General features: G+C 43.0%; 1 protein-coding gene across 1 annotated transcript in view; it reads left to right on the top strand.

The window, feature by feature from the left end:
• The first annotated feature begins 1,350 nt into the window (after positions 1-1,350).
• ezrb (ezrin b) overlaps positions 1,351-25,599 on the top strand; it is a 36,483-nt gene continuing 12,234 nt past the window's right edge. Inside the window, exons 1-7 of the mRNA XM_030781197.1 lie at positions 1,351-1,451; positions 2,469-2,569; positions 7,136-7,219; positions 20,583-20,678; positions 22,701-22,975; positions 23,274-23,357; positions 24,079-24,225. Of these exons, the coding sequence (XP_030637057.1) occupies positions 2,558-2,569; positions 7,136-7,219; positions 20,583-20,678; positions 22,701-22,975; positions 23,274-23,357; positions 24,079-24,225 (698 nt within the window). The 5' untranslated portion in view covers positions 1,351-1,451; positions 2,469-2,557. The remainder of the gene's footprint in view (positions 1,452-2,468; positions 2,570-7,135; positions 7,220-20,582; positions 20,679-22,700; positions 22,976-23,273; positions 23,358-24,078; positions 24,226-25,599) is intronic.

Genomic DNA, 25,599 nt, shown 5'->3' with positions numbered 1-25,599 from the left:
CACACACATATATATTGTATGTATATTATAATAGCAATGGCACTACTTCTATGAAAAAAAATGTTGTATTTTGTTTCAGGGGTAGTCTAATTCAGCTGTTTAAAAACTCAGCAAATCATTTTTTCTACATACGTTAATATTAGTCATTTATAGGTGTGGGCTAAATATTTCGGCTGTAAATGTAATTTGATTAAAGTCATCTGTTGTATGATTCATTTCTTATCATGCTACCCCACACGGTCGAACTCAGATGTACCATCAAGGTTGTAAAATTGTTGGCGCCCGTAATAATTCCACTTACCTACTTCCGAATTTACAGAGCGCAGGTGAATATTGTGCTGCAGGATTTACCTTGGCTATATACGGCTCTATTTTAATCTTGCTCCATGATTGGTCCGCTCTTGCGAAAACGCCCAGTTCAGTTGACGCTGTTTCCTAGTCTTAGGCTTGGGTGTATGCGGTTGGGCTACACAAATAGAAACCGTGATGTATCGATGTAAATATGAGTTTGTTACTTCCTCCTTCGAGGTTGAGACACAGTTTAAACCCTGAGTTTTTGTTGAAATGATGACCTTGCCATGAGTGGTCGGATATCCTGAGAAAGAATTCTCTCCTCGCGCTTACTTGCACCCGTTGACTCATTTGACTGAGGTGCATGAAGGAAACCATAGTTGCATGAAACATAACAGCTTGTCAGACGCGTTGTTTAATTTGGAGCCTATATTTTAATAGGTACAGCATGCCAGAGGACACAGTAAAACTAGCCTACACACGTTTTGAAAGAGCAGACTTGTCAAAGTAAAGAACGAAAAAAGTGACTGGTAATTAGTGGTCTGTATTAAGAATTAGATTATTCTTTGTTACCTAAGCCTACATGTGATGGGAAGAAATAGTTTAGGGCGTGGGTTCAAACAACCGAATTCAGTATTACTGGCCTACATTGCCTGCTTTTGCCATCTTACTATCAATTCTTAAAATATTTGTCAAAACTTGTCTCACTGACTTAAGTAAACGACCTGAGGTCGAACTGTAAAATCTTGACGGAAATGCATGACTAACAGATTCTTAAATCAAAGTCATAAATCTGTGCATTGTCAACAGAGTTATTCCAATTACTTTTTTGATTAGTTTTCTTTCATAAACAGTATGAACATTTGAGGAGGGGGTTAAGTCACCCATAAACCTTAGGACTGATGGATCCTGATTAAAGCTACTGGTCCCATGTTCTGTCTGCGTGTCATTGATTGGAGTCGCTGTTGTCACTGGTTCTTGCCTAGCAGCGGTTACAAACAGGAACTCATGCAATCATCCGAAGTAAGTGGAGTCGCCGGTGCGGAATCAGAGCAGAGGAACAGCCATATTGCCGCCGTGCGCCGGTTTCAGAACAGGGTGGGGAGTTTTAGCGCCACAGTTATCCTTGGACTGAGCTTCTTCAAATCTTAGTTGCACTGGTAAGGCGTTTGTGACCGAACCGTTTTCAGAGTTTCTAGGAAAAGAAACGGCACAACAGACCGTGCTTACTGTGTTCTGTTCTGCATTTGTTAGAGGACTTGCTGTCGCAACCCCATTCAAAAGGAAAAAAATCTCTCCCAACAGGTGTTTCTCGGATTACTGTAGTGGGATGGAGCTAGCTGGTTAGCAGCAGCCAAAGATTGCTGTTCAGGACTCAGGAGATGAGTTAATAGGCATCTTCGCTGTATTTATGGAGGGCACGTAGTGCCCGCATATGCGATGTGTGCTTCAGCCATTATATTTTATTTTGAAACTAGACACATTCTAAGAAGTGTTTTATCAAAACTAGCCGATGTGCTTTGTCGTAGATGTAGCTCAGGCAATGTTCTGTCTGTCTGTCTGCCTTTTGTGTTTTCTTGGGTATTTTTTACCAGCCATGCACTCCCAAGTCCAACCGTTTCTGTAGCTACACGTTGACCATAATGAATGCATTTGTTGGGAAAGTGGCATTGTTGAGTGCAGAGATAGTGTGTGTGGATTTGAATAAGTCTGGCAACTGTGAAATATTACATACTGGCCTATTAAACTGGCAATAGTGTAACAGCAGTCTGAAGAAGTAGCCAAACCTGTTAAAAAAGGGCGACTTTAACAGATTGCCTTTGTGAAGCGCGAGTTCGTTTCGCAGTTTTCAAAAATGGAAACTAGTCACCGCATTATCCATTAGGCATCTAACTCGTGTCCTATTATAGGTCGCACCTCTGAAGGCAGCAACAGAAATAAATATTTGCAGAGTAGGGTGGAGACCCAAAACTGCCATTACCGACTGATTCCCTTTGTCGCGCGTAGGGCGAGGCCCACTCAATACGGAGTTACATATTTAATAGTGATTCATATGAGTATATATGACGTGCGTCAACGCTGATGCCAGAGCACACCAACGTTTAAAGGAAAGGTAGTCCGCTTCTGAGTCAGTATTTGGTGTCTTACTGAAACCCGTTTCTCCTCTTTCGCTGTAGGAGGCACTCCGAAACGTCATCGGACCCTTCCGAATCATCTGGGAAATAATTCCTCAGCTCTTCGACAAAACACCTCCACAGGATTCAAAATGCCTAAACCCGTGAGTACTTTTAAAGTTCTTTATGTTAAATTTAATCCGTATTCGTGTTTTTTCATAAACTAATCATGTAATCCAAGTGTAAGCTCTTTTAGGACAGTTTGAGGAAAGTATATTGGAGACAATGTAGTTAGTAAATGTTCAGTGAAGTTTTTGTTTTCTTCATACGATCTCAGTTAAGTTGCCATCCTCTTGCTACTTCTTGTTTTGACGACTGAACATTTAACAATCTCTGTAGTAACCTTTAGAATTTGACAGAATGAATAAACTTCAAGAGTGGCTAAGATACATGTCAGACATCTGATGTTTCGACTTGGACGGTCACGAATTACTGACGATTAATAACTCACTGTAACAACATCAACTGCCCATTCAGTTTTATTCCTACTCTACGAGTTGTCTACGAGACTCCTGTGAAACCCCGACCCGGCATTTTTCACCGATGTGCTCATAATTGTCTCTTTGACGTAACATAGCCTGTTTTTACAGTATTCCTCGCGCCAAGTAGCCTAAACATTACAAAACAATAGTGAATTACTGGGTGTGTAGACGGGCATGATCCAACCAAAACTGACTAACAGTTCATTTCAGCTTTGTGTGTGTGTGTCGTCCACACACTGGAAACGAGTTGTTGGTTAAGCTGAAATGCTGCCTGGTTAATGTGTGGAACCCGACAATACAGGGATAATATGCTCCTTTCTAAATGATATATGGCAGTGTACTACACAAAGGTCGACCTTGCCTTGTTTGTATAACTGTTTGGCTTTATTTAGTGTTGAAAAATCTTGTGTCAATACATGAGCCATTGGTTTGTTTGAGGTGGCCTCAGGGTTGTCATGATTGTGTTTCTGTGACAGTGACATCATCACTGGCCACAGACTTCACACCCGAAAAAAGAACACGTTACTCTGGAGTCAAACAGTCAGTGAAGTGAATTTCACTTATTTAGTGGAGTTAAGCACTGCTTTAGTGCACATGTATTGGGCTAATCTAACACAGAGGCTGGTTTCATTTAGTAAACCAATAAATGGCTAATACAGATCTGCTTTAAGTCCTTTTTAATGAGCTAGCTGTGTGTGTGTTTGTGTGTGTGTGTGTGTGTGTGTGTGACTTTGGTCCAGTCACTTTTTTGACCTTTTTTTAAACCCCTCAGACTGAGCTTATGAGGGCCTGTTTGATTTTGCCCTGTGGTTGTTGGTTTGTGGGCAGATCAGGTACTGACAATACAACATGTGTTTACACCCTCAGTGACTTCATGTGACTTACACTCAGGCTTCAGCTCCTCAGCCCAGCGCTGTAACACAGTGTAACACAGTGTAACACAGTGTAACACACTGTCCTGTTACAAAGTCATTACACTGTTAATAAATGCATTCACTAATGTTGCATTGACACATTGAGACTTAATCCAGTTGGTCTACAGGTTAATAGACCAGGGTCTGCATGTCCTCATGCGACCGGAGCTTATTTCAGTCACATGGATAGTGAGTGAATTTAAGAAGAACTGAACACTGTCTGTGTAACTTAAAGCTGGAGAAGACACTGAGACATATTTCTGTTCTGTACAACATAATCACAACTTTAACTGTCATTTTAACGCTTTTAACTGTCACTTGAACAAAATTAACGACCTTTAGTGTGAGATTTAGGAGGCATCACAGATTAGAGTTCATTTCCCTCTCTCTCTCTCTCTCTCTCTCTCTCTCTCTCTCTCCTTTCTCTTTCTCTGTCCCTCTGCGTCCTCACACCTTAGTGACATCTGCTTTCATGTGACCAAACAAAGGTGTGTCTGTCATCACCGTATTTGGGCATTTCCGAGCACAATGTTATTATTTGTTTCTATGAATAACTGATAAAGCCATGACAACTGCTGTGCCTTTGGGTGATGCTGGACAAAAGATGAGAGGAACAAAAAGCCCTCCATCATCATGCGCCATCCTTACATTGCTTATTCACTTTACATTATGCACACGTTCACCGTGGAAAGCTGCAGATGCCTCGGGCCAGCCCTCATGCAGGGTTTGAGTGGACTGGAATGGACAAGGTTTGAAGGGTCCGTGTGGGACTAGACAGTATTTGACTGGATTATTTAAGATGTTCAGAACCATCTCAAAATGTATTGGTAGTACTCTTTCTCAGGTGGTTGTGTAAATCCAATGCCATGGTAAATCTTTGGGAATCCACTCACATAATGTACCAGTCAAACCTGAGGTGGAGTTGTGTGTTGATGCATCGCCTTCACACAGTCGTTCTTCAGTCTCTGTGCACAAACAGTCGGCTGTGACTGTGTCTCCCACTCTCAGCTGTTCTGGGGTTTGTAATGTTGTTGTGTACCGGTTTAGAGAGGCATCCTCCAGCTCTCACTCAGCTGATCTGAGAACAGTTCTTACACAGTATGAGGATCCATTAAGATGCACGGTGGTGCTGGAGGAACACCACTGAAAGGAGATCTTTGTTCAGCAGTACAAATGGACACCCCCCCCCCTCTCCCCACTCCTCCCCACTCATTTAAATGTCAGGAAGGGTAGGTTCCTGTCCTCATGTTTCTGCATGGCCAGGTTCTCTCTGACCCCTCTGCTCTCTCAAACACACAGCCGTTAACCGCACACCCTTCACCAGGAACCTCTGTTTGGTTCTGATGATGTTCTGGGTTTGCAGAGACCCGTCAAATGTCTTTAAAGTTTAAAGACTTGCCTTCATTCAGCGTCTCCACAGAAGTGTCTGAGATGTCAGTTAAGTTGTATTTGGAGATTTCATTTGTAGTCAGTGAAGTACCTTTGTTTGGTCAGTGTAGGGACTGTTTGAACGTGATGTTTGTGTGTGTGATGGGAAATGGTCATACAGTAACCATGTAATGATTCAGTCCTCAGAGATCCTCTGTCTGTGGGTGGTTCTCGCTGGGTTTGTTCACCACAGAAACTCACTGTCACTCACAAAGGCCCTGATGAAAGATCACACACACACACAATGCGTGTGATCACCTGCTCCCTGCGCTTAGCAAAGAGTGTCCACCTACCTCTTCTCTCTCTCTCTCTCTCTCTCTCTCTGTCATTTTGTCAGGAGTCAATACTGTCTGATTCTCCATTCAGCAGTTTCTGTTTGCTCCCCATTCTGACCTTGAAAACTCAGCATTGTCTAAATTCAGCACTGTGTAAATTCAGGCCTGTGTAAATTCAGGCCTATGTTGGAGATTTAGAATGAGCAAACTTATTTGAGACTATATGTGCACCACTGTCACTGACGGACAAATTATTGGACACTTATCAATGCAGATTTATTTCTTTAGCTAACTGACTGAAGTTTTGCCTGAAAATGAGTCCCTTGATAATTTAGCTCTGGAATTTCTCATAAAAAGACTCTTTGTGTCGCCTCGTAACATGAGGCAAAGTTGATCATAGAACTACAGCCACCTTGCCTATGTACACAGACCCTGTTAAACATTAACCAAAGAGTGGGACGCAGTCCTTTTTTCCCAAAGCTGAAGAATGTCTGGGCTTTTACACGGTGTGCTCTCCAGTGCTGTGGCTCTGTGAGCACACACACACACCCAGACATGCACGCCCGCACGCACACACACACACAGACACACACACACGCCCACGCACACACACACCCAGACACGCATGCGCACACACACACACACCCAGACATGCACGCCCGCACGCACACACACACACAGACACACACACACGCCCACGCACACACACACCCAGACACGCATGCGCACACACACACACACACAGACATGTACGCCCGCACGCACGCGCACACCCGCACACAGACACACACACACACACACGCCCATGCACACACACACAGATTTATGACAAGACCTCTCTCTCTCACTGTTTAGACTTTTGTAGAACTGATACAGTTAAAACAGGCTCGTCTGCAGTGACCGATACAGTTAAAACAGGCTCGTCTGCAGTGACCGATACAGTTAAAACAGGCTCGTCTGCAGTGACCGATGCAGTTAAAACAGGCTCGTCTGCAGTGACCGATACAGTTAAAACAGGCTCGTCTGCAGTGACCGATGCAGTTAAAACATGCTCGTCTGCAGTGACCGATGCAGTTAAAACAGGCTCGTCTGCAGTGACCGATACAGTTAAAACAGGCTCGTCTGCAGTGACCGATACAGTTAAAACAGGCTCGTCTGCAGTGACCGATGCAGTTAAAACATGCTCGTCTGCAGTGACCGATACAGTTAAAACAGGCTCGTCTGCAGTGACGGATACAGTTAAAACAGGCTCGTCTGCAGTGACCGATGCAGTTAAAACAGGCTCGTCTGCAGTGACCGATGCAGTTAAAACAGGCTCGTCTGCAGTGACCGATGCAGTTAAAACAGGCTCGTCTGCAGTGACCGATACAGTTAAAACAGGCTCGTCTGCAGTGACTAAATGACATGAAAAGAAGAGTAGGGACTGAATTGAGTGATTGTGATTCAGAAGTCGTTAGTATTTACAGAATGTCGTGAGAGAGCTGTGGCTAGGCCCATTAACACTCATGAGACCTTCATGTTCTGTTACTGACTCAGTTTTAAACTGTTGGTCATGTCTCTTTTCTTTTCAGGTGAACGTGCGTGTGACGACGATGGATGCCGAGCTGGAGTTTGCCGTGCAGCCCAGTACGACAGGCAAACAGCTCTTTGACCAGGTGATTCTGCCACTTTGATTTTCATTTCCACACGCTACCCTTCGCTGTTCACGCCTGTCACCTTAGTCTCCGCTCTCAAAAGTATTTCGTTCTCTCTCTTCTGCTTCATTTTTATTTTCATATTTCATATTTCACTTCTTTCTGAATTCAGCACATTCCTCAAATAGCATATGTCAGATCTTCTGTTTTTCTGAGAACCAGTTGAAGTGGTTGTGTAGAGCTGACTGTGAGTTGTTTGACTACTTTTTTACATCACACACACACCTGTGTGAGTAAACAAGCCGTTGAAATGAATATGGAGATCCAAAATGATCTTTGTCGATTTTTCAACTGTATATTGAAGTCACCAGCGTGTTCCTCCATTGTTTAGTAAACAAGAATAACCCCTTGGCCTGTTTTGTCTTTCTGTGGATTCTGCTCCTAATGTAACTCTAGTTGTCCATTAGGATGCCAGCCCAGTGGCAAACCAGTTTGTTAACCACCTACACTAAACAAGCCAGTAAACTACACTCTACCTACATTAAACAAGCCAGTAAACTACACTCTACCTACATTAAACAAGCCAGTAAACTACACTCTACCTACACTAAACAAGCCAGTAAACTACACTCTACCTACATTAAACAAGCCAGTAAACTACACTCTACCTACATTAAACAAGCTAGCAAGCCAGCAAAACTAAATGAATCTGACTAGAGCCTAACCGATCAATCAACGTGCTGGTATTATCGGCCGATATGTGTTACAGATAAATCGGTATCGGCATTGTTAACAGCCAATGAATGACAATTAGTATTGCTACAGTAACATGAGAGCTGGTACCTCCAGTCAAACATCAAAATTACGTTTATGTTTAACGGTACAGTGGAGTAGGCTAATGAACTTGATTGCAGGCAAAAGCATAACCTAACTCATGGGGCGAACAACAGCGATTTTGCTTTTCAAAATATGAATAAATTTGTCGGGAGAATTCAGTTCTCATCTAACCTACTGACCAAAGGAACAAAAAACTTTTAGCCAATGAATTCAGCTGCATACGCATAAACGTCTCTGTCGTTATGGCAACGTTTATCAATCACCCAGAGCAAGCTGCACTGATAGGGATTTTGGGGATAGTGAGATCTTTCAGTGCGCGAGTTTTCTGTCATGGATGAAAGGAAGGGGAGACCAGTCAGGCTGATGCGGACTATAGTCTACTCACCGCGTGGAAGAGCCAAAGGTCTTGGTTAAATTAGCGAGTAATTAATTTTTTTTTTTAATTCACAAGGAGTCCAAGGAACAAGGAGTAATGGACAGACTAACGATTACTCCCCCCAATACTGAAAATACAGTTACGCCCCAATACTGAAAATACAGTTACGCCCCAATACTGAAAATACAGTTATGCCCCAATACTGAAAATACAGTTATGCCCCAATACTGATTGTAGGTTTATTTATGAAACAGTGTTGCAGTTCTAGCGAGTAAACAAACAACAGTCATTTCACCCGTATTTTTCTCAAGGATTATATATTTGTGCTTGACTTTTTTTTTTATTATAGTTTCTCTTTGATGTTGATATGGCAGGCCCACACAATACACACACACACACACACACACACTATTTCCTTTAATGTGCATTAGCAGTAGTACTCTGTAGTTTATAATGGATCTGATATTTTTAAAACTTTTTTGTATTTTTATATATTTGACTCTTATTTATCAAAACTATATTTTGTTAACTTTTGTTCAAAGTACTGTTTGACAATAAAACAAGTTTATTTTTAAATGGCATTATGTCATGTTATCTTGGTGAGGACTCTTAAATAATTACACAAATAATTATGTGTTACTGAAAAAAAAAAAAAAAGAATTTTGGCCGATATATCGTTATCAGACTTTCAAATCCTCAAATATCAAAATCGGTATCGGTCTTTAAAATCCTGTATCGGTGGGGCTCTAAATCTGACGACTAGTAAATAGAAAAGTCTAGATAACTTCTGCGAGTAATCAGGCTGGAGAACGATCAGCTGACTACTAAATCAAAGAGGCTCAGTAACTTCCTCCACTAAAAAAGTTGACTAAGTGCCAAACTAAACAAGTAACCTGTAATTTATTGCAAGATCTAATGATGACAAGGTCTACCAGGTCTGGTCCCATTTCTTACACTTTATGCAAGTGAAACTGCCTAGTGTCCTATAGTTAAGTATTCATCAGGTATGGATCCAGCGAGTGAAACTGCCTAGTGTCCTATAGTTAAGTATTCATCAGGTATGGATCCAGCGAGTGAAACTGCCTAGTGTCCTATAGTTAAGTATTCATCAGGTATGGATCCAGCCTCTCCTCCCCTTCTGCTTCTGGGTTTTTTTTTTTTTGGTGCTCTTGCTTATGATTGTTTTTATTGATGATGAAAACTGGGATAATAATTTGCCTTCTTTACCTAGAACTTGTCTTTTGTCGTGTATTGTGTGTATAGTGATGCAGGTCAGGCAATATTTGATGTGTGAAGCGTTGTGTTTTCACAAGTACAAATAAAGAAAAACTTTGATATAAAAAAATAGGAACCTATAATTACTGAAGGGAAGCAGGCTAGCCAGGCTAGCTAACCTGACACAGTGAGTGAATGTGAGTGATATAAAGTGTTTAACCCTTTACTGCCGCCTCTGGAGTCTGAGTGATATAAAGTGTTTAACCCTTTACTGCCGCCTCTGGAGTCTGAGTGATATAAAGTGTTTAACCCTTTACTGCCGCCTCTGGAGTCTGCAGAACATTTACACCCAGTTACAAATAAACAGAGAAACATACTAGTCTATCTGCACTGAGACATAAAATAAACAGAGAAACATACTAGTCTATCCGCACTGAGACTGAAAATAAACAGAGAAACATACTAGTCTATCTGCACTGAGACTGAAAATAAACAGAGAAACATACTAGTCTATCTGCACTGAGACATAAAATAAACAGAGAAACATACTAGTCTATCTGCACTGAGACTGAAAATAAACAGAGAAACATACTAGTCTATCTGCACTGAGACATAAAATAAACAGAGAAACATACTAGTCTATCTGCACTGAGACATAAAATAAACAGAGAAACATACTAGTCTATCTGCACTGAGACTGAAAATAAACAGAGAAACATACTAGTCTATCTGCACTGAGACATAAAATAAACAGAGAAACATACTAGTCTATCTGCACTGAGACATAAAATAAACAGAGAAACATACTAGTCTATCTGCACTGAGACATAAAATAAACAGAGAAACATACTAGTCTATCTGCACTGAGACTGAAAATAAACAGAGAAACATACTAGTCTATCTGCACTGAGACATAAAATAAGAGAAATGCTCTCTTATGTTTGTCATGTTGTTCATGTGGCAAGAAAAAGTCTGATCCAAAATGGCCAAGAACCACACCACACACAACCAGTTTCACAAAGTCCAGGAACCACACCACACACAACCAGTCTTACAAAGTCCAGGAACCACACCACACACAACCAGTCTTACAAAGTCCAGGAACCACACCACACACAACCAGTCTTATAAATGGCATAGAAATGGCTTATAAATGGCTGAAGAAACCAAAGTCACATGAGTATTAGTCACTGAAAGGGCTTGACCGCCAAGTTCCTGAGGAACATGAGCTTTGTAAAGAAACACAACAGGAGAGAAATTATAGGACTTAAAAATGTATTTATTTTTCACCCATTTACATCCTGTGATACAAGCAAAGTTAGCCGGTGCATGTTTCCACGTGGCCGGCTTACGAGTATCTTCCTGAGACAGCAGAATGTGAAGAGGCAGGAGTGAGTTCTCGTGGACTCACCTGCGCGAGGCTCCCTACTGAAGCTCAGAGTTAGCGTGTCTGGCCATATCTGGGGACATGTGAACAGGTCCCGGCGATGACATGTCTGCCCGCCCGAGTGAACTTTTCTCATTCTTAAAGGCCTTTACAATTCTCATAATTACCTGTGACACCCATTCACACTGTGCTAATCATTGGAGGTTTTTTTCCGGATGTTTCAGCAACCGCTTATCTGCCTTGCTTTGTTGGGCGTGAAATATGTTTGCTATCTTAAGGTATGCTTTTAAGAGTTCGATTGTCATCATAGATGTATATGGTTGATTTATTATTATTGACTGAGCAAAGCTATTGGCTGAGATACCGCAGAGACGGGGAAAAGACTGGAGCTTAGACTCCTCAGCCTGTCGGGCTTAGACTCCTCAGCCTGTCGGGTTTAGACTCCTCAGCCTGTCGGGTTTATACTCCACAGCCTGTCGGGCTTAGACTCCTCAGCCTGTCGGGTTTAGACTCCTCAGCCTGTCGGGCTTAGACTCCACAGCCTGTCGGGTTTAGACCCCTCAGCCTGTCGGGTTTAGACTCCTCAGCCTGTCGGGTTTAGACTCCTCAGCCTGTCGGGCTTAGACTCCACAGCCTGTCGGGTTTAGACCCCTCAGCCTGTCGGGTTTAGACTCCTCAGCCTGTCGGGTTTAGACTCCTCAGCCTGTCGGGTTTAGACTCCACAGCCTGTCGGGCTTAGACTCCTCAGCCTGTCGGGTTTAGACTCCTCAGCCTGTCGGGCTTAGACTCCACAGCCTGTCGGGTTTAGACCCCTCAGCCTGTCGGGCTTAGACTCCACAGCCTGTCGGGTTTAGACCCCTCAGCCTGTCGGGTTTAGACTCCGCAGCCTGTCGGGTTTAGACTCCACAGCCTGTCGGGTTTAGACTCCTCAGCCTGTCGGGCTTAGACTCCACAGCCTGTCGGGTTTTGTGTTTCTTGATCGGTCTGTGAAGTGTGTGTGTGGTGTGTGCAGGCAGACTGTGACTTAGAGCCAAAGATTAGAGCCAAAGATTTCCTTTACTCCTCAGGCAAATAGTTTCTCACAAAGAAAATGGAAATGTTCTCAGTTTCACTGCTTCCTCACACATTGTTTGGAATTGATAGTTGAGAAACAACAAAACAAAAATAAATATACCTTGAGCAAACTGCCTCATTATTATTCACAGGTGACGGGCAGTAGTCTGTGAGAAGTGTTAGTACTCACAGGTGACAGGCAGTAGTCTGTGAGAAGTGTTAGTACTCACAGGTGACAGGCAGTAGTCTGTGAGAAGTGTTAGTACTCACAGCTGACGGGCAGTAGTCTGTGAGAAGTGTTAGTACTCACGGGTGACAGGCAGTAGTCTGTGGTAATGTGTGAATAGTTCTGGGATGAGGTGGTGTTATTGGTTCTAGGTGTGGAGAGATAAGACATGAATGAACAGTATCATATCAGGTTGTGTAGATAAAGCACAGGTTCTTCTGTGAGCTGTTAACCTGAGAGGAAAGAGTCAAGCATTGTGTTTCTCAGGGCTCGTGCTCTTCTTGACGAACGGGTTTGCCACATAGAGGGAGGAATCTGAGGCTTACACATGGACAGGTTGAGTCTGAGATTCGCCATCTGTCTTACACAGCGGAGAGAAAAGTTTCACCCAGCGGGGCCTTTTACAGTGTGAACGGTCATTCACGGTCATTCACGGTTCAGGGCTGTTTTTGGCCTTTGAGCAGCTCAAGTGTCCCAACAGAAGCCCTGGGTCATATGAGAGGACGCTGTGAGGAAATGAACAGTGATGCAGGACTGACTCATCAGTTCTCACATTTTTTGACTCTGCTGTTGTTTTAACTGCAGGCCTCTGTAGAGGACTTACTGCTTTAATAACTTGGTTGCCGTGTTTTGAAGAAAATAGCGAACGTTATGTTTTCATTAAAAGTTATTCAACATTCAATACTTTATTGCGATACAGCTTAGCTGTGAGGAATTTGCCTCAGTGTGCTCATAACAGGACAACAAGCAATCATAGCAGTAACACATAAGACATTAAAACACATGACCCATGACCCCGCCCCATAAAACACATTACATACACCCATAACCCCGCCCCATAAAACACATTACATACACCCATAACCCCGCCCCATAAAACACATTACATACACCCATAACCCCGCCCCATAAAACACATTACATACACCCATAACCCCGCCCCATAAAACACTTTACATACACCCATAACCCCGCCCCATAAAACACATTACATACACCCGTGGATGTAAGATCTAGTGTAAAAAAAGAATGAGATGTCAGGTGCTTTAAAACCCAGTAAAATACAAAACCCAGTAAAATTCAGTGGTAGTTAGTGTGTTTGTAAAGTGCTGATGCAGGATAAGGGGCTGGGGATTTATTTTTAATAAGGAAATGTTGTGTAAATTACGACTGTGCCAAAACGGTGCCTGAAACAGACACAGCAGTGTGCAAATGCTTAACGACGGAAAGTTTACTGGCAACCGATGTTAACCCTTTAGATAACGGTGGTTTTGTTAATCACCCTCTTGCGCACTCATACTTTACCAAGGAAAGGCAAACAGGAAAACACCTCATAGGTGACTATATTAGGCAATAAAGCAAGACCCTGTATATGTGTCACCGATCAGCACTCAGACACACACACACACACACACACACACACACACACAGTGTCACACACACAAACACACACAGCCACACACAGTGTCACACAGACACACGCAAACTCACACACACACACAGTGTCACACACACAGACACACGCAAACTCACACACACACACATCAAAAACCATGACTACCAGTTCTGCCACACACAGAGGGCTGGCTGGGTGGAAAGCATGAATCAGGGTGGTGAGCTCATCTATGGGGTGTCCTGTCCAAAAGAGCAGGGGCCCAGACACAAGCCTGTCTGGTCTGAGCTGAACCAGCATAATGTCTCAGATCTCCCTCCATACTGTCCGTCTCATAGAATCATCTGGAATGATCTGAATTATCTGAAAACTGGATCACGATAAGAATGGCTTCTTTTGTCAGGAATGCTCAGGTACTGGTTTATTCTGCCCAGTAAATGACATTTGTCATTGACCAAAAACTAAAAAATGATCACAACCCATGAAAAGCAAAAACAAAACGAAGCGTAAATTCCCTGTTTTGTTGCCAAGGCTTTTATTTGACTTTAATTGGATCGAAAAGATAAATACACTTTGGTTGGTTTCTTTTTTATCAAGGCTACCTTTTGTGTGGAATACGTGATTTCCAGATGTGCCGTTAAGGCCGAACAGCGGTGACAGACCGTGACAGAGTCTGTACTGAGAGAGCGGATAACATCCAGAACCTGGCAAAACACCCAGACAGCTCTTTCCAGATGCTGGGTCTTTGTTGGACACGTGTGTGTGTTGCATTGTCAGGTACGGGCGGAAACTGCCTGTTGTTTCTGTAACATAAAGAGAGAGATGAATGCATTCAGTCTCACTCAGTCAGTCACGCAGTCGTCATCAGGGTGTGTCCTACACAGGCCTCACACTGGAATGGCACACAGGCCAGCAAATACCATGAGTAATGGTATGTGTGTGTGTGTGTGTGTGTGTGTGTGTGTTTGTATAAGGGAAAAGGAAAGGAAACTGAATTGTAAATTTTGAAGGTGACCTTATCCATTTTGAAGGTTTCTGAGGTTGTAGGTCGTCCTGGTCTCAACACGGTGATGTCACTGTTTTCATTCACAGTGTAGTTAGAGAGGGTCCACGGTTTTTCCTCTCCGCTTTGCTTTTCAAAACTACTCTGTAAGGAACAGCTTGTAAGAGAAAAGAACTGTAATTCATGGTATTCAGGGAAGAGATGTGACCACAGATTACTGTCTTTCCAGTTTTCTTGTAAGCTGGTTCAGATGAGTTTCAGTGAAAGACAGAGTGAGAGAGAAAGACAGAGGCAGAGAGTGAGAGTGAGAGACCGAGTGAGAGAGAGAGAGAGAGAGGTGTTTCTCTGTGAGATTTTTGGAATGATTTACCTTCAGGTATGGTCACTCCTCTGTTTACTGTCCTGGAGTTGATCAGATATACTTCAGTGTCACCTGTGGAGTGGAGGACGAAACCTTAAGCATAACCCATAAGCACCTTTTCTGACCCGAGGTTCACTACAGATATGACTTGAAGAACACATAGCTTTGAAGGGAGGGTCATCCCAGGATTTGAGAGTTGTTTTGAATATCTGTTGTGATGGATTGGACGTGTTAGTGAAGCAGGTCTCACACTTGTCACATACAGTTTTTCAGCATGATTCTTCCCCTGGACAGTAGAGCTGTGAATAGGATGTTTCAGTTTGTATTTAAAAGGTCTACTTCCAGTAACTCCAGGCGGATTACATTACACAGAGAACATGCTGGAACGGAGGATGGCCTCAGACGTCTTCCACGGGGCAGTTTGGAGTAGAAGTGCAGTGGAAAGGCTGATGGGAAAGAGGTCAATAGGTGAAGTGAAAGGTCAGCCTTAAAGCAGTGTGATGTGATGGTGAGGCAGTGTGCCCGTTTGTATCCAAATGAAGGTTATTAAACTGTGTCCTGAGCACCCCTGTGATATGTAATATTGATACCAGGGGCTCCGAGGCTCCAGCGTCACGGTCCCTGTTCCTCCGGTTCTCAGGCCCAGAATAGAGTGACTGGTGAAAGAACTGATTGTCTGAGAGTGCAGGCGTGCGGAGTCAGGGCTCAGGGCCGCTGTGAAGTGCTCTCTTATTTCCACTGCCTCATCGTTGTTGTCCTAAATGAAAAGAAATCTCTCAATTCAAGTCATTGACTGTGTGGACTTCAGCCTCCCCCTCTTCAGCCTGTCGTCCTCTCTGAGTGTAGGAAAAAGCCCAGAAATGGGATCGGCTCTTTGTCTTTCAGAACTTCACCAACTCAAAGAGCTTCATTCCCAGTGGACTGGCTCTTCACACAGGCTGCAGGAAACACACCCTGTGTGAGATAATGAATGGGTGCAGAATTTGGCATGGGCACAGACGTTACACCTTTAAATGAAACCTCGACATTTCCATGTCGAATTTGGCAGCGGCATGTATAATGAGCATTGGTCCAGGAGCACGGTGTGGACGCTGTTAAAGGACTGTCAGACCGCTGAGTGTTATTAAAGGGTTTGTGTGTGTATTAAAGGGTTAGTGTGTGTATTAAAGGGTTAGTGTGTGTTAAAGGGTTAGTGTGTGTTAGTAGGGTTAGTGTGTGTATTAAAGGGTTAGTGTGTGTTAGTAGGGTTTGTATGTGTATTAAAGGGTTAGTGTGTGTATTAAAGGGTTAGTGTGTGTTAAAGGGTTTGTGTGTGTATTAAAGGGTTTGTGTGTGTTAGTAGGGTTAGTGTGTGTATTAGAGGGTTTGTGTGTGTTAGTAGGGTTAGTGTGTGTATTAAAGGGTCAGTTTGTGTGTATTAAAGGGTTAGTGTGTGCGTATTAAAGGGTTAGTGTGTGTATTAAAGGGTTAGTGTGTGTTAGTAGGCTTAGTGTGTGTTAAAGGGTTAGTGTGTGTTAGTAGGGTTTGTGTGTATATTAAAGGGTTTGTGTGTGTATTAAAGGGTTAGTGTGTGTTAGTAGGGTTAGTGTGTGTTAGTAGGGTTAGTGTGTGTATTAAAGGGTTAGTGTGTGTTAGTAGGGTTTGTGTGTGTATTAGTAGGGTTTGTGTGTGTATTAAAGGGTTAGTGTGTGTTAGTAGGGTTAGTGTGTGTATTAAAGGGTTAGTGTGTGTTAGTAGGGTTTGTGTGTGTATTAAAGGGTTTGTGTGTGTATTAAAGGGTTAGTGTGTGTTAGTAGGGTTAGTGTGTGTATTAAAGGGTTAGTGTGTGTTAGTAGGGTTTGTGTGTGTATTAAAGGGTTAGTGTGTGTTAGTAGGGTTTGTATGTGTATTAAAGGGTTAGTGTGTGTATTAAAGGATTAGTGTGTGTTAAAGGGTTAGTTTGTGTTAGTAGGGTTTGTGTGTGTATTAAAGGGTTAGTGTGTGTATTAAAGGGTTAGTGTGTGTATTAAAGGGTTTGTGTGTGTATTAAAGGGTTAGTGTATGTTAGTAGGGTTAGTGTGTGTTAGTAGGGTTAGTGTGTGTGTTAAAGGGTTAGTGTGTGTTAGTAGGGTTAGTGTGTGTATTAAAGGGTTAGTGTGTGTTAGTAGGGTTTGTGTGTGTATTAAAGGGTTAGTGTGTGTTAGTAGGGTTTGTGTGTGTATTAAAGGGTTAGTGTGTGTTAGTAGGGTTAGTGTGTGTATTAAAGGGTTAGTGTGTGTTAGTAGGGTTTGTGTGTGTATTAAAGGGTTTGTGTGTGTATTAAAGGGTTAGTGTGTGTATTAAAGGGTTAGTGTGTGTTAAAGGGTTAGTGTGTGTTAGTAGGGTTTGTGTGTGTATTAAAAGGTTAGTGTGTGTTAGTAGGGTTAGTGTGTGTATTAAAGGGTTAGTGTGTGTTAGTAGGGTTTGTGTGTGTATTAAAGGGTTAGTGTGTGTATTAAAGGGTTAGTGTGTGTTAGTAGGGTTAGTGTGTGTATTAAAGGGTTAGTATGTGTTAGTAGGGTTTGTGTGTGTATTAAAGGGTTAGTGTGTGTATTAAAGGGTTAGTGTGTGTATTAAAGGGTTAGTGTGTGTTAAAGGGTTAGTGTGTGTTAGTAGGGTTAGTGTGTATTAAAGGGTTAGTGTGTATTAAAGGGTTAGTGTGTGTATTAAAGGGTTAGTGTGTGTTAAAGGGTTAGTGTGTGTTAGTAGGGTTAGTGTGTATTAAAGGGTTAGTGTGTGTTAAAGGGTTAGTGTGTGTATTAAAGGGTTTGTGTGTGTATTAAAGGGTTAGTGTGTGTTAGTAGGGTTAGTGTGTGTATTAAAGGGTTTGTGTGTGTATTAAAGGGTTAGTGTGTGTTAGTAGGGTTAGTGTGTGTATTAAAGGGTTAGTGTGTGTTAGTAGGGTTTGTGTGTGTATTAGTAGGGTTTGTGTGTGTATTAAAGGGTTAGTGTGTGTTAGTAGGGTTAGTGTGTGTATTAAAGGGTTAGTGTGTGTTAGTAGGGTTTGTGTGTGTATTAAAGGGTTTGTGTGTGTATTAAAGGGTTAGTGTGTGTTAGTAGGGTTAGTGTGTGTATTAAAGGGTTAGTGTGTGTTAGTAGGGTTTGTGTGTGTATTAAAGGGTTAGTGTGTGTTAGTAGGGTTTGTATGTGTATTAAAGGGTTAGTGTGTGTATTAAAGGATTAGTGTGTGTTAAAGGGTTAGTGTGTGTTAGTAGGGTTTGTGTGTGTATTAAAGGGTTAGTGTGTGTATTAAAGGGTTAGTGTGTGTATTAAAGGGTTTGTGTGTGTATTAAAGGGTTAGTGTATGTTAGTAGGGTTAGTGTGTGTTAGTAGGGTTAGTGTGTGTGTTAAAGGGTTAGTGTGTGTTAGTAGGGTTAGTGTGTGTATTAAAGGGTTAGTGTGTGTTAGTAGGGTTTGTGTGTGTATTAAAGGGTTAGTGTGTGTTAGTAGGGTTTGTGTGTGTATTAAAGGGTTAGTGTGTGTTAGTAGGGTTAGTGTGTGTATTAAAGGGTTAGTGTGTGTTAGTAGGGTTTGTGTGTGTATTAAAGGGTTTGTGTGTGTATTAAAGGGTTAGTGTGTGTATTAAAGGGTTAGTGTGTGTTAAAGGGTTAGTGTGTGTTAGTAGGGTTTGTGTGTGTATTAAAAGGTTAGTGTGTGTTAGTAGGGTTAGTGTGTGTATTAAAGGGTTAGTGTGTGTTAGTAGGGTTTGTGTGTGTATTAAAGGGTTAGTGTGTGTATTAAAGGGTTAGTGTGTGTTAGTAGGGTTAGTGTGTGTATTAAAGGGTTAGTATGTGTTAGTAGGGTTTGTGTGTGTATTAAAGGGTTAGTGTGTGTATTAAAGGGTTAGTGTGTGTATTAAAGGGTTAGTGTGTGTTAAAGGGTTAGTGTGTGTTAGTAGGGTTAGTGTGTATTAAAAGGTTAGTGTGTATTAAAGGGTTAGTGTGTGTGTATTAAAGGGTTAGTGTGTGTTAAAGGGTTAGTGTGTGTATTAAAGGGTTAGTGTGTGTTAGTAGGGTTTGTGTGTATATTAAAGGGTTTGTGTGTGTATTAAAGGGTTTGTGTGTGTATTAAAGGGTTAGTGTGTGTATTAAAGGGTTAGTGTGTGTGTTAAAGGGTTAGTGTGTGTGTATTAAAGGGTTAGTGTGTGTGTATTAAAGGGTTAGTGTGTGTTAAAGGGTTAGTGTGTGTGTATTAAAGGGTTAGTGTGTGTGTATTGAAGGGTTCAAGTTCAAGTTCAAGTTTATTTAGAGCCCAATATCACTGTTTACAGTCTCAAGGGGCTTTACAGGCCACAACAGTCAAATCAAAATATGACGGCACCCCCTGACTTAATCCTCATGGCGGGCAAGAAAAAACTCCCCAAAAACCCAAGAGGGATTAGTGTGTTAGTGTGTTAAAGGGTTAGTGTGTGTGTATTAAAGGGTTTGTGTGTGTTAGTAGGGTTAGTGTGTGTTAGTAGGGTTAGTGTGTGTGTATTACAGGGTTAGTGTGTGTGTATTAAAGGGTTAGTGTGTGTGTATTAAAGGGTTTGTGTGTGTATTAGAGGGTTAGTGTGTGTATTAAAGGGTTTGTGTGTGTATTAAAGGGTTAGTGTGTGTGTATTAAAGGGTTAGTGTGTGTATTAAAGGGTTAGTGTGTGTTAAAGGGTTAGTGTGTGTGTATTAAAGGGTTTGTGTGTGTTAGTAGTTGGGCTGAGTCATGTTGTGAAAACTGGGTGGTGTCTGTTGGGAGGGATGTAGAGATAACACTAACCAATGAAAAACGTAAAAATGTAAGGGTAACATTCTTACCAGTTATGGCAGGATCCTTTCATCCTGGAACTCTACATTCCTCTGGGATTAGTGGGCTTGGATCCACTTTGTCTCTAGTTTTTTAATGTTCACAAATTAGCATATTCAGAAGATTATTTAAATTGTATAAAAGATGTATGTTATCACAGGATGTGCCCAGAGTAAAGTTTACACACACAAACACACTCATCAGTGACTCTGTCCAGAGTAAAGGTTACACACACAAACACACTCATCAATGACTCTGTCCAGAGTAAGGTTTACACACACAAACACACTCCTCAGTGACTCTGTCCAGAGTAAAGTTTACACACACAAACACACTCATCAATGACTCTGTCCAGAGTAAAGTTTACACACACAAACACACTCCTCAGTGACTCTGTCCAGAGTAAAGTTTACACACACAAACACACTCCTCAGTGACTCTGTCCAGAGTAAAGTTTACACACACAAACACACTCCTCAGTGACTCTGTCCAGAGTAAAGTTTACACACGCACATACACACTCCTCAGTGACTCTGTCCAGAGTACAGTTTACACACGCACATACACACTCCTCAGTGACTCTGTCCAGAGTACAGTTTACACACGCACATACACACTCCTCAGTGACTCTGTCCACTCTGGCTGATTGGAGATCTGCTTTGGCACTGCGAGTCCAGCTGGGCGATTGCTCTTAAGGCTCTTAAATGCTGACCCAGATTCTGTTTTGACCCAACAGGTGGTGAAGACCATTGGCCTGCGGGAGGTGTGGTACTTTGGCCTTCAGTATATGGACAGTAAAGGATACCTCACCTGGCTAAAGCTTGACAAAAAGGTACATACACAGATACAGCGCTGAGCACACTGTTTTAGTGTGTTCCCTGGTCATGCTTAGATTTGTAAATCCATTGCATTCCCGAGTTAGTTTTTTTATCTGGTCTGTTTTCATCTGCCATGTTTCTTACTTTTCCTCTGGAACACTGTCATCAAATTGCTTTGTGTAGATGAAGTCAAGTGTTTAAAATGTCAACAGATTGATGAAGAGATTTATTTAATTTAAGCATCAGTCTATACAGAATCATTAAAAATCCCTCCCAACTAAATCAGTAGTTTGCTGCTTCCTGAACACGTGTTACTGTTCAGTCTCTGTGTGACTGTTCACTCTCTGTGTGACTGTTCAGTCTCTGTGTTACTGTTCACTCTCTGTGTTACTATTCAGTCTCTGTGTGACTGTTCACTCTCTGTGTGACTGTTCACTCTCTGTGTAACTGTTCACTCTCTGTGTGACTTTTCAGTCTCTGTGTTACTGTCCAGTGTGTCAGAGTATTTCCTTAAGTTCAGACTGCTCATAAATGATGATGACATGAGGAAGATGATGTTTAGATGTGAGTGTGTGTGTTTAGATGTGGGCATGTGTTTAGATGTGAGTGTGTGTTTAGATGTGAGTGTGTGTTTAGATGTGAGTGTGTGTGTTTAGATGTGTGTGTGTTTAGATATGAGTGTGTGTTTAGATGTGAGTGTGTGTTTAGATGTGGGCGTGTTTTAGATGTGTGTGTGTGTGTGTGTTTAGATGTTATTGTGTGTGTTTAGATATGAGCATGTGTTTAGATGTGAGCGTGTGTTTAGATGTGAGTGTGTGTTTAGATGTGAGTGTGTGTGTGTTTAGATGTGAGTGTGTGTTTAGATGTGGGCGTGTGTTTAGATGTGAGTGTGTGTTTAGATGTGAGTGTGTGTTTAGATGTGAGTGTGTGTTTAGATGTGGGCGTGTGTGTTTAGATGTAAGTGTGTGTGTTTATATGTGAGTGTGTGTTTAGATGTGGGCGTGTGTGTTTAGATGTGAGTGTGTGTTTATATGTGAGTGTGTGTTTAGATGTGGGCGTGTGTTTAGATGTGGGCGTGTTTAGATGTGGGCGTGTGTGTTTAGATGTGAGTGTGTGTGTTTATATGTGAGTGTGTGTTTAGATGTGGGCGTGTGTTTAGATGTGGGCGTGTGTTTAGATGTGAGTGTGTGATTAGATGTGAGTGTGTGTTTAGATGTGGGCGTGTGTGTTTAGATGTGAGTGTGTGTGTTTATATGTGAGTGTGTGTTTAGATGTGGGCGTGTGTGTTTAGATTTTAGTGTGTGTGTTTAGATATGAGTGTGTGTTTAGATGTGAGTGTGTGTTTAGATGTGAGTGTGTGTGTTTATATGTGAGTGTGTGTTTAGATGTGGGCGTGTGTGTTTAGATGTGAGTGTGTGTGTTTAGATGTGGGCGTGTGTGTTTAGATGTGGGCGTGTGTGTTTAGATGTGAGTGTGTGTGTTTAGATGTGAGTGTGTGTGTTTAGATATGAGTGTGTGTTTAGATACGAGTGTGTGTTTAGATGTGAGTGTGTGTTTAGATGTGGGTGTGTGTTTAGATGTGGGTGTGTGTTTAGATGTGAGTGTGTGTGTGTGTGTGTGTGTGTGTGTGTGTGTGTGTGTGTGTTTAGATGTGAGTGTGTGTGTTTAGATGTGAGTGTGTGTGTGTGTGTGTGTGTGTTTAGATGTGAGTGTGTGTGTTTAGATGTTAGTGTGTATGTTTAGATATGAGTGTGTGTTTATATGTGAGTGTGTGTTTAGATGTGGGCGTGTGTGTTTAGATGTGAGTGTGTGTGTTTATATGTGAGTGTGTGTTTAGATGTGGGCGTGTGTGTTTAGATGTGAGTGTGTGTGTTTATATGTGAGTGTGTGTTTAGATGTGGGCGTGTGTAAAGGCAGGAGTAGGGTCTGTTTCGGCCGTGTGGCTGTGACATTGGGAGGGGTGTAGACTGTGAGCAGATGCTTTTGAGTCCTGTCATTTCTGAGCTCTCACAGTGCGGCTCATTGTCTGGCTGCAGGTGTCGTCTCAGGACGTGAAGAAAGAGAACCCCCTGCAGTTTAAGTTCCGAGCCAAGTTCTTCCCGGAGGATGTGGCTGAGGAGCTGATCCAGGATATCACCTGGAAGCTGTTTTTCCTGCAGGTCAAAGAGAACATCCTGACAGACGAGATCTACTGCCCCCCGGAGACAGCCGTGCTCCTCGCCTCCTACTCAGTACAGGCCAAGTTTGGCGACTTCACAAAAGAGGCGCACAGGTCGGGGTACCTGGCCTCCGAACGCCTGCTCCCACAGCGGTGAGTGACCCGCAGGAAAGGCTGCACGAGCAGCTTAAAACAGGGCCTGACACAGGCGGCCGGGATCTGGATGGATTAGGATGAACTGAGTGTGTGGGGATCGGCCTGTATCTGTTACCATAGAAATGTAATGGTAATGGTAATCGTAACTGTAATGGTAATGGTAAAGTGAATTATTTCAGTTTCTCAGTGGGAACCAGGGCTGGTACTTCGATGGTAGGAGTGACACCAGATTAACAGATCAGTCTAAGTCGGTTTTCCCTGCTTTCTCACTTTCTTTCTTCCTTCTTTCCCGCAGTGTCCTGGAGCAGCACAAGTTATCCAAGGAACAGTGGGAGGAGAGGATCCAGGTGTGGCATGAGGAACACCGTGGCATGCTGAGGTCAGACAGCAGGTGTCTCTGGCCCCGCCCACACTCAGCCTGTGTCATATCTGAGGGTTTTACTCTGTGTCTGTCCACACTCAGCCTATTTCATATCTGAGGGTTTTACTCTGTGCCTGTCCACATTCAGCCTGTGTCATATCTGAGGGTTTTACTCTGTGTCTGTCCACATTCAGCCTGTGTCATATCTGAGGGTTTTACTCTGTGTCTGTCCACACTCAGCCTATTTCATATCTGAGGGTTTTACTCTGTGCCTGTCCACATTCAGCCTGTGTCATATCTGAGGGTTTTACTCTGTGTCTGTCCACATTCAGCCTGTTTCATATCTGAGGGTTTTACTCTGTGTCTGTCCACACTCAGCCTCTGCTTTTCCATCCTGGAATTCTCATGTCTGCTCCGTTCTCAGGGAACTAAGTATTGTTGTAATTTTGTCTTACTCAGACAGTGGACCATCCAGAGGACAAATGGTTTTTTTTAGGTTTCACTCTTAAAAAATGACCAGGGGCACCATATTGGAAGGTGAAGCATAGCGATGAATGGTAGAAAACCATAAAAGCACATCTCTGAGTTGTCTGCTGTCCCTGTGTGCTCTCTCTCTGCTCCTGTGATGTGTGGAGCTCTGGCAGCGTGGGCTCAGACCTGCTGTTGAGTTTGGATCTGTTATTCAGTGGAAAAGTACAGGCAGCTGAGGCTGTTGGCTTCTTGTCTCTCTGCGGCCCAGGGAGGACGCCATGCTGGAGTATCTGAAGATAGCTCAAGACCTGGAGATGTACGGGGTCAACTACTTTGACATCAAGAATAAGAAGGGGACGGAGCTGTGGTTAGGAGTGGACGCTCTCGGACTGAACATCTACGAGAAAGAGGACAAGTAAGTACAAATCTGACCCCTGACCTCTAACCTCTGAGCGAGTACATATGTTCACTACTGCCTGGTTGATTCTTCCTGTGTGAGTCTGTGAGAGGGAAGTGTGTGAATCCTGTGTGAGTCTGTGAGAGGGAAGTGTGTGAGTCCTGTGTGAGACTGTGAGAGGGAAGTGTGTGAGTCCTGTGTGAGTCTGTGAGAGGGAAGTGTGTGAGTCTGTGAGAGGGTAGTGTGTGAGTCCTGTATGAGTCTGTGAGAGGGAAGTGTGTGAATCCTGTGTGAGTCTGTGAGAGGGAAGTGTGTGAGTCCTGTGTGAGTCTGTGAGAGGGAAGTGTGTGAGTCCTGTGTGAGTCTGTGAGAGGGAAGTGTGTGAGTCCTGTGGGAGTCTGTGAGAGGGAAGTGTGTGAGTCCTGTATGAGTCTGTGAGAGGGAAGTGTGTGAATCCTGTGTGAGTCTGTGAGAGGGAAGTGTGTGAGTCCTGTGTGAGACTGTGAGAGGGAAGTGTGTGAGTCCTGTGTGAGTCTGTGAGAGGGAAGTGTGTGAGTCCTGTGTGAGTCTGTGAGAGGGAAGTGTGTGTGAGTCCTGTGTGAGTCTGTGAGAGGGAAGTGTGTGAGTCCTGTGTGAGACTGTGAGAGGGAAGTGTGTGAGTCCTGTGTGAGTCTGTGAGAGGGAAGTGTGTGAGTCTGTGAGAGGGTAGTGTGTGAGTCCTGTATGAGTCTGTGAGAGGGAAGTGTGTGAGTCCTGTGTGAGTCTGTGAGAGGGAAGTGTGTGAGTCCTGTGTGAGTCTGTGAGAGGGAAGTGTGTGAGTCCTGTATGAGTCTGTGAGAGGGAAGTGTGTGAATCCTGTGTGAGTCTGTGAGAGGGAAGTGTGTGAGTCCTGTGTGAGACTGTGAGAGGGAAGTGTGTGAGTCCTGTGTGAGTCTGTGAGAGGGAAGTGTGTGAGTCCTGTGTGAGTCTGTGAGAGGGAAGTGTGTGTGAGTCCTGTGTGAGTCTGTCAGAGGGTAGTGTGTGAGTCCTGTGTGAGTCTGTGAGAGGGAAGTGTTTCTTCTCCAGACGGTTCAGTTGTTGTTTTCAAACATTTGAGAATGTTCTGAGAGAAATCAGTAAAACGCAGAAGAAGCCTAATGTGTGTTTGTGTGATCACAGAGATTTACATTTTTTTACAAATGTTGTGGAATTATTTACCTTGGGCAGCAGCTGTCATCTGATAGTCTTTATTTCGGAAAATTGGAGAAGATGTGATGGTACAGTAGGGCTGTGAATCCTGTATGAGTCTGTGAGAGGGAAGTGTGTGAGTCCTGTGTGAGTCTGTGAGAGGGAAGTGTGTGAGTCCTGTGGGAGTCTGTGAGAGGGAAGTGTGTGAATCCTGTATGAGTCTGT

The sequence above is a fragment of the Chanos chanos genome, chromosome 8, assembly GCF_902362185.1.
Source record: "Chanos chanos chromosome 8, fChaCha1.1, whole genome shotgun sequence".
NCBI lineage: Eukaryota > Metazoa > Chordata > Actinopteri > Gonorynchiformes > Chanidae > Chanos > Chanos chanos.
Note: the sequence above shows the minus strand (reverse complement) of the source record. Positions and strands in the feature narration are given on the sequence as shown.